General features: G+C 45.9%; 1 protein-coding gene across 1 annotated transcript in view; it reads right to left on the reverse strand.

The window, feature by feature from the left end:
- The window catches only part of SLC12A8 (solute carrier family 12, member 8), a 113193-nt gene that overhangs the window by 31234 nt on the left and 69697 nt on the right, over window positions 1-12262 (reverse strand). Inside the window, exons 6-7 of the mRNA XM_015571305.1 lie at window positions 4840-4927; window positions 3151-3238 (exon numbers count right to left, since the gene is read on the reverse strand). Of these exons, the coding sequence (XP_015426791.1) occupies window positions 3151-3238; window positions 4840-4927 (176 nt within the window). The remainder of the gene's footprint in view (window positions 1-3150; window positions 3239-4839; window positions 4928-12262) is intronic.

Genomic DNA, 12262 nt, shown 5'->3' on the forward strand with positions numbered 1-12262 from the left:
TGCTGAAGTTCCCAACCTCTCCTTTTTTTCTTTTTATTCTGGGATTTATTTACCTTCTGTAATTGAAACTTTGTTGTAGCTCCCAGCTCCAAGGCCAGCTGGCTGAAAGCAGGTATCTGGAGTTTGTTTAGCTTCTATAATTGCAACACTGTTGCATCCAGAGCTCAAGGCCGGCAGCGGCAGGCGGGGAACGTTGGCTTCCTCCATCACTGGAGCAAGCAAGCCTCCTGTTCGCTTCAGCTGCCTGGCTGCCGGCCACCATCTTGGTTGGCAGTTAATTTGCATATCGCCCTGATTAGCCAATGGGACGGGTAGCAAAGTTACGGTTAATTACCATGTTTGTCTATTATTAAATAGGATGGGTGACTCATACCAAAAAATGTGCCCCCTCCCAATGTGTTCTATCTATTAGGGTCTCCCATGAGGGACTGGAGGGGAGGCAAACATCCATAGGCACCTGCCCACACCAGGTTTTATGCTTTGCAGAGATTACCATAGAGCCACGCTGCTACTGCAATGGACTCAGGATTGTTAGGAAGCATAACATTACTGAGACTGACACCTGAGAGCCAGGAAAAAGTTTCTGGGGGCAGGGACATAAGGCAAAAAAGACAATTCTTAGAGAAACCCTTTCATCCAGGAAGCCAAATAATTAGAAATACATCAGAGAAGCTGCAGGAAGCCCAGAGAGAAACAACAAGCCGAGTGGTTGCAGGTCAGTGGAGAGAAATCCAGCACAGCCAGCAGCCATGGAAGGTACCGTCCTGGCAGAACGCGCCCAAGAGAAGAAGTGCATGGAGGAGCTTCAGGAGAACCAGCGCGAGGGGCACCTGCTGGAGGCCCGGCTTGGTCTGTACCCAGAGGTGAGACCCTCTGGGTACACAGACCAGGCCCAAGAGGCTTTGCTTCCCCAGGACTCAGGGAAGCTCAGGGCTGGACGGGCTCATAACCGAGGCCACAGCTAAGATGTGAAGCCGAGATGAACGGTTCATTAAAACCACATCCAGGTGGTAGTTTGTATTGAGTGGCCACATAAGAACAGGCACTTGTACCTTCCAACCACTATACATTCTCTGAGGACGGTCAGTAAAATTGTTTGTGGCCCACTTATCACCTGATTATAGTACCTGCTATTTCAGCCTCGTCAGTCCCAAGGAGTCAGTCCCGGGAGAGAAGAGGGAAGAAGAAAAGCCAAGGTTCCAGGTTTACGGGGAAACTCTTGCGTGGCCCTCACGGTGGCAGGCACACCAGGCCGCTGCTCTCTTGGAGTGGCCCTGGTTGGTTACTTGTTGCACCAGCCCATCTGCTACTGAGAACCAAGAACAGTACCTTTTCTTTCGTTCTGGGCTTTACAACTATTCCAGGAAGTGGTCTCTCATCCTCTCCAAAAACGACTCTCCACCTCTCATCCTGGCATGTGCATTGTGGCATTCCCACATGCTATTGCCAGGCATGGTTTAGCACGTGCCTCCCGCCAGCCAAGTACCTGCCTACCTGTCTCACCATTTGGGACAGGTGGCATTCCCACACGCTTCCTCCCTGTGAATATTTTTACTATCAGCGGTGGAATTTCCACCCACAGAGGCCCTCCCATGCTGTTCACCGAGATGTTTTCACTCTCTTGCTGTCTGGCCTCCCTTGGATACAGGCTGCCTGCCCTCCCACACACCCGTTCTTGGCTTTTCTGCAAAGCAGGGGAGGGAGGGAGGGAAGAGAGGAGCCCCAGCCCCGAGGATAATTTGCCTCATTCCATCCAGACCAGAGTCTCTGATGGTTGAAAGGACCCCTGGGAGGGAGTGCACTAGAAAGAAACGGGCCTTAGGAGCAGGCAGAGCTGGCTGGCCACTGGCAAGCCACAGCCAGCAGCAGGCAGCTCCCCCTGGTCAGAGGGTCTGCCACTCCCCAAGGCCCTTAATTCCTCTAATGCAGCCAAGCTTTTCATCCACAATTAGAGAAGAGGCCCCTGGGAGATGAAACTCAAGATGAAAGCAGGCACGTAGGCATAAATGAGGGCCGCAGATTCCCTCCCTGAGAGCAAACCTCCTTGTGGGGGCCCTGGAAGGTGGGTGCCAGTGCTCTCATTACGGGCATTCTTGCCCCCTCAAAACCTGCCCCCAAGGTAAGGTCACGACCCCTGCACGCAAACATCCCCTTCACATCAACGGCTGCATGCCTTATAAAGAAGCCTCTGCTAGTGTGTAAACCAAGCCGAAATGTAGCTCTAAAAGTTGTTAGAGTTTCCTGCCCTGGCGTTGGCCCAGCAGTGCCCCCTCACCGCCCATGATCAGCCAGGCCTCACCAAGAGGAAAGGGTCATTTCTCCTAAAATGTGAGCAGTGACACCCAGGAGCTAACTGAGGAAGAAGGGCTCCCAGCCTACTACCTTCCTCGACAAATAACGGGAATCGCAGGGTCCATATTCCTCCAGGAACCTAAGGGGGGGTAGGAGTTTTGGGGGTTTCCAGAAAAGTGTCGGGCAATCTTATTCTCCTGGGTTCCAGAGATGCCAAACCAGTGTCCTTGAGCATCACATGACCTCCAGCCTGAGAAGGGGCGGCTGTGGAACGTGAGGAATTCGCTAATCTTCTCTGGGTAGGAAGTTCAGCTCCAGAAACAGAGATGGTTCAGCCAAATCTACCCGGCCCACCCGTGTGTGTGGAGAGCCCAAGGGGTCAGGGTTCTCAGAGGACAGCAGGCCTCCTGCCCTGCCTCCCACAGGCTCTCGCCCTGGCTCTCGGCTCCCTCCATCTCCCTTAGCATTGCCGCCCTCCTCCTGTCTGTCAGCCTCCTCCTTCTTACCTGCTTCCAAGGAGCAGCCCTTTCTGTTCAGGGTTGTAGGTGAGGCTCTGGGCAAAAATGAAGGGCTGCTGGAGCTCAGGATTTGAAGTAAACAGAACCTGCTTTTGTCCTGATTTTTGCCCCCACTCTTTAGTCACCTGGGTGCATGTGACTTTACAGGTGTTGCTGTCTGTTCCTAGGGATCCATAAGAAAAGCCTGGACCTTTTCCATGGTTTTGACCCCATCTTCTGTCCTGGGCCCAAGACTATGTGGATTCCCAGGCAGAACTGCAAGGGGCAGGCTGCCATTTGTACATGGGAACAAACAGACAACCTGGCACACCGAGCCCCCGTCAGTGCAGGACTCACCCACCTTTTCCGCTATCAGGAAGTCATAGCGGAGGGCCTCGCGGGTGCAGATGGCGCCAAGCAGGAAGACAAAGATGATGTACAGAAACCACCTGCAAAATACCCAGGCATAGAGCAGAGCTGCAACCCCACCCCCAGCCTGGCCAACCCCCTCACAACCCACCCCACTCGGCCTTGGACCTTCAGGTTCCCATGGGGACCTGACTCAAAGGAAAGAGAAAGGCTGATCATAGGCTTCCCTAGTTCCTCTTGGGGGCACCTTCCGTACTCTTTCTCCTTAGTACATTTCTTAGCAAAAAGGAGGTATCATTGCTTTGTCTCTTTTTTACAGTAAAGAAAAACACACAAAGGGTGTTGGAGGGGAGGAGGGGGAGGTCCAGTTGGCCTGTAGGTTGCCAGGACTCAGGCTAGAATTGGCAAGCAGCCCCCTCCCCTTCATTCCGCAAGAAGGACAAGTTGATGGTCGGTCAGGCCTCTAAGTCCTGCTGCTCCTTGGCTCCCAGATGATAGACAGCCAAGCCAAGTGTAAAAAGGCCTGCAGTGACCTGGCTCCGCCCCCAGATGCCCTGTGACTCTAAGCAAGTCCTGTGATCCCAGTGGCCTCATACCCATCTGGGCAGTGAGAGGATGGGCCAAAGCTTCCTCCTGGGATCTCCCAGCTTTGACGAAAATGAGATAGGGTTCTTTCTTTCCTTTCCTTCACAACTCCCAGCGCACTCTCTCGCACTCTCTTGTTGTCTTCATTTTCTTCCCAATACAACTGCTTGCTCTATTTAGCATAAAATAGGCTGGCATTGTGTGCCTGGCTAAAAGCAACAGTGTCCGGACAGTAAGCTAAGAGCAAATTCAGCATGTGTGGAAAACATATGTTAATATTTATAAATATCACTGTTAAAATAATGCAGGCACTTTCAACTTTTCAGGTCACTGCGCTGTCTGTGATCTCATTGCCTTTCACACCCACCCCATGAAGGCTTTTTTTCACAGTACAGCAAGAAAATCAAAATATTCTAGAAGGTCAGAAAAAGGCCCCAGGCCACCCGACCTGCTCGTGTGGGTGGCACAGTGTGACCTAAACCCAGGGCAGCCTTAGGGTGGTGCAGGGAGGCTAGCTGGGGGAAGAAGGACCAGTCTTTAAGTTCCTTCTATGTGTCTTTATACACAGTATCTCTCCCACAATACATAGGGCCCACACCTTTTCATTGTTCCCATTTTACAGAAAAGAAAAAGGAGGCCCAGAGAACTAAATAAATTCCCCAAAGTCACACTGTAGTCAATCTGCAGCATAGCTGAAATGCAAATCCTAATCTGATTGCAAAATCCTTCATCCTTATGCTCCTTCAAATGATCCTGGAAACTCAATGGTTAAAAAAAATCCCCAAGTTCAAAATGGGGGTGGAAGAGGGGTGAGGCTGGGAGGTTGAGGAGAAAGGGAAGAAAGGAATGGATCTGTGTTAGTGACACTCCCCCCCCTCACCCCCCGCCTCCAAGTTCCCAGGCAGGGCACATGAAAGGGCAATCGTCTGAACCCACCAGACTTGAATTTTACAGCCCACTGAGTGTTAAAAAGAGGATTGGAATATGAAATAGATTGGTCAGAGTTGGGGCGCTCTCAGAAAAAGGGGGCAATCCCCTTTTTCACCAGGAGTCTTCGCTTCCTCTCCCAAGCTGATTGCCACTGAGGGGAACTTACGAGATGCCAACAGCTGCGAGGGAGCCCAGGGGAATGCTGGCAGCAGGCTCCCTGAGATCACCCCCCATGTTGAAGCCAGCCATGACTCCTGAAAGACATCCAGATGAGAAAAGGGTGAGCAGGGTACTGCACCAAGCACCTTCTCCTCCTCGGTCCCTCCTGGTAGCTATCCCTTGGCCAGCCCTCCCATCTGCAAACCTCGTTTCTCAATCTCCCCTGGCAACTGGGGAGGCATCCGTGGCATGAAAGGGACCTTTGTAGGCTGAACAATGCTGAGGAAGGCCCTACCAGCTACAAAAAGCATCCTATAGCCCAGCACAAAGTAATGAGGGTCAGGGAGGCATCTGGCAGGCTGCACAATGGTCCCAAGGCCCTACACTGAGCTCTGCCTTCCATGGGTCAACCCCCTGAGAAGGGTTGACCTCAGTAAAGCTCCTCCTGCAGCTCCTTCAGCAGAGTTCCTTGCATATGCTGCCCACCGTCTAACTGAGGTTCTGGTGTCCTGGGAGCAAGTCTCACCTAATAGAGCCAGAGACCACATTCAAATCTCCTAAGCTAAGAGCTAAGATGGCAGCCAGCAGGACAGCAGTGAGGAAGAGAGTGTGAGTAAGGGAGTGAAAGGGGAGTGTGTGGACATGTGTGGTGTGTGTGTGTGTGTGTGTGTGTGTGTGTGTGTGTGTGTGTGAGTGAGGGACAGTTAGATCTTGCAGGAGTCTCAGGGGCTGGCAAACCGGGATCTACTAGATGGGAAGCCCCTGCTACCACTGCAAGCACTCCCAGGGGGGCTGGGTCCCTGCTACCTCATCTGCAGACCCACCGACTCCGGGACTCCAGCCTTCCCAGTTGCAGGCTCCTGTGAGTCCCAGAGTGTACTCCCCTCCCACCAAGCCTGCCACTTCAGGCACAGGCCCCGCGTGACTTGGCGCCTCAACCCTTCAGTGAGAGCAAAAATGGGGAGACAAAGAAACAACCCCCCAAAGGAAAGAAAAGGATGAATCACCAGAAAAGGAACTAAATGAAATGGAGGCATGCAATGTGTTAAAAAAAGAATTCAGAGTAAGGGTAATACAGTTCCTTAACCTGCTGGATGAGAAAATCAACAACTTATGTAAAAATCAAGAGGAAATCAAGAATGATATCGCTACAATAAAAAACACAATGGAAGGTTTCAACAGTAGACTAGAAGAAGAGGAGAGCCAAGTTAGTGAGTTAGAAAACAGAGCAGAAAAACACACCCAGTCTGAACAGCAATTGGAGAAAAAATTAGAAAGCAGGAGGAGAGCCTAAGGAAACTTTGGGACAACATGAAATGAAATAACATCCATATAATAGGAGTGCCAGAAGGATAAGAAGAGGAGCAAGGATTAGAAAACCTATTTGAAGAAATAATAACAAACCCCCTGAGCTGAAAAGGGCTCTCAACAAACCCCCAAGAACAATCCGGATGCTACCAATACTGAGTCACATCATCACCACTATTCCTAAGAGCACTTCTGAAAGGTGATAACCAGGGAGACAGTGCAGAATGGTGAGGAGGGGACATCACTCTCTGTCTGAACACACACACGTGCACACACACACACACAGGGAAAAGCTACAAGCCACGTGTCCGAACATCAAATGTGGTCCAGCCCACAAGAGCTCTGCCTGCCCCAGTCAGGAAAGCCTCCCAGAGAGTGCATGCATCTCCGGTGTGGCCTTGAAAGGAGAGCCACATTGGCTTAGGGGAAGGAGGAATGGTCTAACCCATCATTATGGGTTTATGAACACTTTCAACCTGACAGGGCCTATGCTCTTCTCTACATGCATTTTTATCTTGTTTAATCCTCACAACAACCACATCAGAAGAGCAGAATTATTTCCCCTGTTTTATAGAACAGGAAACTAGTACTCAAAGAGGTTAATTAAAATAGCCTAAGGTCACACATTTACTAAGTGGCAAAAGCCATGATTCGACCCTGGTCTGTCTGACTCCAGAAATTATGCTCTCCACACCTCTGCAGGAATACTTACAGAAGCTCAAGAGAAGCGGAGCAAAGGGAAAGCCTGGGGCCTGAGAGCTAACGAGGGGCTGTTTCAAAGAGGACCCTGAATTTTTGACCAACACTGGGACCTGCCACATATACTTTGACCCAGCAATTCCACTGCTAGGATTTTATCCTAAGTACATAGTCAAGGAGATGAGTAAATTCTGAGCCAAAAATGTCTATAAATGCTCTTTACAATAGTGAAAATTAGAAATAACCTAATGTCTAAAAATAGCAGATTGGCTAAATAAATGATGATACATCTTTCAATAAATACCAGGTCTCCAATATTGTCAGGAGTATGTTGTAACATGGAAAGATATTTAAAAGCTATTGTTTCATTTTAGAGGCACATTAGAAAACAGAGCATATGGTCTGATCCCATTGTAAGAAAAACAAACAAACATAAATAGATGCATAGAAAAAGGAAGTAGAACGTGTTTTGAAATGTTGACAATGTTATTTCTGGGTGATGAATAAACATTTTTTATTTTATTACTTATCTATATTTTCTCAGTTTTCTACAGTAATCATTTTGAAATGAGGGAAAATAATTCTTAAAGGGCTTTTTGTTTAACGTGGTATGTTAGGCACATTTTCTTTCCTCTGATTCCCCTCCCAAGAGCCCATTAAAAGGGTAGTAAAGAGGGGAAATGAATACAAGGCCCTAAGCAAAGAGGATTGGGAGGGGGGTATCTTAAGTAGATGAAAGGTTTCCGCCAATGTCTGGAACACAGAAAATGCAGATACTGATAAAGAGTGAAAGGAAAGGAACAGAGAGCTTTGGAATACTTCTCTAGAGGGTTTGAATAAACTGCCCAAGGAAAACCAAGGCTGCTGGTGCGGATGTCTGCACCCCGAATGGAGCCTCCTCAGAACCAGCCATTCTCACAGATGTGCTGCCGTCAGCTTTCCCAGGAAGAGGGAGCCCCACCGGGAAAACAGACCTACACACACTGCAGCAGGGAATCCACTCCAGCGACCGAAGATGGCCAGCTGTGTGATGAAAACCAGGAACAAACACACAAACACATGCATGATAAAAATAGAACAACCTGGGCTGGAAGAACATAAAAACCAGGACACAGAGGAGAATTTTGAAGGAAATACTAATCAGCAGCTTCAGACACACCCAAGAAGATTATTCTATCTATAAAGAAAGTTGCCATGAAAAACAAAACATAATCCAAGAACAAGAAAGAACTTTTGGAAATTAAAAACATGATCACTAAAATGAAAAATGCAATAAAGATCTAAATGATAAGTAAATATCCCAGAACTTAGAATAGAAAGATAAAGGCATAGAAAATTTGAACAAAGAATATAATAGAGGTGAAATCTTGAATTTATAACATCGAACTAATAGGAGACCCTGAAAGAGCAAACAGAGAAAACAAATAAAATAACCAGATAAATAATGGAAATAATGTCTTCAAACTGAAGAAGACACGTCTTCAGGTTGACATATCCTATAAAGTAGACAACACAAAGAACCAAAACAAAACAAAACTTCCATACCTACATGCATCAAGAGAAATCCTAAAAATTATCAAATATCAAAAACTGAACACTTGCAAAGGAACAAAAATTAGACTGGGATCAGACTGCTCATCAGCAACACTGAACAGTAGAAAGCAATGGAACACTGATTTTTAAATTCTGAGGAAAAATTATTTGAAACTAGAATTTTAGCCCAATTACCACTTAAGTGAAAGTGAAGTTAAGCAAACAAGGGCTCAGAAAGGTTACCTCCACATCCCGTTTCTGAGAAAGATGCTAATGCATGTACTACAGCAAAATATATAATAATAAAAGCATAATATGCTAATTAGACCAGACATCTTTCCGTCCTTCTGGACGAAGCCAGGGCTGTGAGGGAAGCCCGGGACCCGGGTTCCAGAGAGAAGCCGGTGCCAGCAGCCAGGGGAAGGAAGGCCTACTTTTGCATGAATTTTGTGCATGGGGCCTCTAGTGAGGATATAAAGCATAAAGTTGGAAAACATAAGATTCAGAAAACAGTGGTGATAACTCAGGAATGGAGCAAAGTCCCAGAATAACTGTTGTACAAAAAAGACGCCAGCAGGGATTGAAACTGAAGGATGGAGATCCTAACAGGATGCCTCTGCATAAAAAGTAAAGTCAATACAATGGACAGTACAATTAACAAACTGAATGATTTTAAGGATATGTTTACTACATATTTTGACAATAAAAAGAAAAAAAAAGGTTATTGAAACTCCAGGAAAAGTAAACAATAAAATAAAGATCTAAATACAAAGCAAACTAAAACGTGACATTTTAAACAACCGATGAAATTTAAGAAAATTTGACCCATTTGGCTGTAATATTAGGAATATTCTCTCCTAAGTGGCACAAGGACCATGTCATAATCACATAGCAAAAGGAATGGAATTCTAGCCCACTATTTTGATCTTCAATGAACAACAACTACATAGTCACAATAGTGTATATGTGCATTGTTTTTAACTTCTAAAATTTGACCTATATAAGCATAACCAATGGACATAAGACACTGGGGGATAGGGGAGGCTAGGGGACTGTCAAGGGCGGGGGGAAAAAATGGACACATATGTAATACCCTTTGTAATACTTTAAGCAATAAAAAAAAAAATAAATAAAATTTGACCTATAGCCTAGCCAGTGTGGCTCAGTGGTTGAGCATTGACCTATAAACCAGGAGGTCATGGTTCAATTCTCGGTCAGGGCACATGCCCAGGTTGCTTTTTCAGTCCCTGGTGTGGGGTGTGTAGGAAGCAGCCAATTAGTGATTCTCTCTCATCATTGATGTTTCTATCTCTCTCCCTCTCCCTTCCTCTCTGAAATCAATACAAATATATTTTTTAAAAGTGTCACTCATTTATTCAATTCTTATTTTTTTTAAAAAATTGACATGTAGACAAAGCACAGAGGATATAGCTATAGCTACAAAACAGAATACAAATATTACCTAGCTCGGTGAGGTAAAAGTAAAGCTGTAACTAACCAATATTAGGAAGTGAAAAGAAGGAAGATAAGCAGAGGGAAGAAAAAGAGCACTAATATTTTTGTTGTAGTGGTGTAAAAACAAAATGTAAGTCTCATGATTTTCACTCAGGACTGGCTTGAATAGTACAAGCTTCAACCAGTTTAATAAGAAAACTTGAAAGAAGAGCTAACTATAAAATTTGTTAGGTAGATAAAGAAAAGGCTAGAAAATATTTATATACCAGTTGCAATACATTTTAAGTTAACTCTGTACTTATCTATATCTTGTCATCATAAAAGAGAGTTTCTAAGAAGAGCAAAGAAATTTCCAAAAGTATTGAGTAGCTTGTCTTGAAGTTACGAAGACTGTTGACTTCTAAGCTTAAGACAAAAAAAATTTTTTAATAGATTTGAGTGTGTATGGGGGTGAGGGGGAGGGAGAGAGAGAGAGAGAGAGAGAGAGAGAGAGACTGTTCACTTTAAGTTGTAAACTACAGTTTTCATGGGATTTTTGTCCACTGAACTGCTAATAACCAACTTGTTATAGCTTCTCTGACATTGGTCTAAAATGCAAATATAAAAGGATTATGCAGATTCCCTTAAAATTGGATATTCCCTTGAGATAACTAAATTATTCCTTGTAAAAATATTTAACACATCAAATAGTACATTAATCTTAAAACACAACACAAAATCTCTTGATTTTCCCACACCAACAATAAGGAGTGAAGGGATGTAACCTAGAATTGATAAAATAACAGAAATTTAAGCATATTATTTAAAGTTACAAAGGTAACCAGAAAGAGCTAAAAATTAAAATATAACTCTCAAAAATTGGGACGTGGATGGAGCAATATGTGAGTAAACTAAAGTGTCCTATTTCTTAGGATGGAGTCAATAGATTATATCTGACTTTGATTAATCAAGGTATAGGCATAGGCATATGCCTTGGTGATATACAGTTAACTCCCAAGGTTCTAAAAATGATTAAAAGTGGTTGCCCCTATGGAGGGGAACTTGGAGCGGTGAGGGGTGGGTGGGAGGCTTGCTAATGATTATAAGCACTCCTGTACTATTTCGTGTTTTATCATGAGCAGGACTTACTTGGATCAAAAAAGGCAGGCCCAGCTGGACCGGCTTGGCTCAGTGGTTGAGCATCAACCAATGAACCAGGAGGTCACGGTTCAATTCCTGATCAGAGCACATGCCCAGGTTGCAGGCTCAATCCCCAGTGGGGGGGCATGCAGGAGGCAGCTGATCAGTGATTCTCTCTCATAATTGATATTTCTATCTCTCCCTGTCCCTTCCTCTCTGAAATCAATCAACACACACACACACACACATACACACACACACACATAAATTTATTTATTTATTTTAAGGCATGGCCAGGATCTGCCTTGCTCTGGCCTATACTCCTGGAACCAGGTCCTGTCACTGAGGCTCTGCTCAAGGCCTAGAACAATCTGGTGCCAAGGCATCCCAGCCAAATCCCCATGTTTACCTGACCCCTAGACGCCCACTAACTGTCACTACCCCTTGCTGGAACTCTCCACTCTGACCCTCTGCCAACATTCCAACCGTTGCCAGGTTGACGGGAGCCTCACCTGCCTGCCCACATTGCTCCTGCTGCCAGGCCTCACTCTGGTCCAGGCCCTGGCATTCATTCAGCTCTGTGAGATTACCGCTATTTGTCCTTTGCCATTTTAGTGCCTTCTATAGTTTGCCGTGTCATTCTGTACACCTTCCTTCAGATCATTTACAAACGTTAATAAATGAAGATCTACACAAACTCCACTGCTGTAATATATGCTTCTGTGTAGGAAAATGATTGATTACCCCTAATTGCTTCCTGCTTTCAAACAGGCTCTGTATTCATAGCAAATGCCCTTGTCTCTTCTGCCACAGTCCCTTACACAGTCAATGACCTGACCTTTGTTTGAGGGTCCTACTCCCTGGCCTGGTGTGGAGCACGCTGGGCCCCTGGGCAGGGGGAGGGGAGGAGCTTACACTGACACAGGCACCCTCGGGAATGCGCCAGACCCAGGCAGCCAGGAAGCTGGCTTCTGAGACGCAGAAGAACCAGAAAGTAAGTAGTCGGTACCACAGACATGAAGCACTAGAGACAAGGAAATGGAGGCAACCTGTACTCCAGACTGGAAGCTTCGTGAGCGACTCTTGCTGTGCTGATGTGGGTGATCTGTCACACATGTTAGATTGGCGTGCACGCTGCAGCTGCTGCTTCCAGACTATACAATTCTTGGGCAGATTATCTCTAGTTCTGGTGAATTATAAATGTCTTGCTTGCCAGTTAGGCCTAGAAAAAATTCTTTTGATTTAGTGTGTTTTGCTCGTGCTTATCAAAGATTATAAAGATTCTCTAGTTTGCTCTTTTCCTGCTTCTGGTGCAA

Source organism: Myotis davidii, unplaced genomic scaffold, assembly GCF_000327345.1.
Source record: "Myotis davidii unplaced genomic scaffold, ASM32734v1 scaffold9, whole genome shotgun sequence".
NCBI classification, from domain to species: Eukaryota; Metazoa; Chordata; class Mammalia; order Chiroptera; family Vespertilionidae; genus Myotis; species Myotis davidii.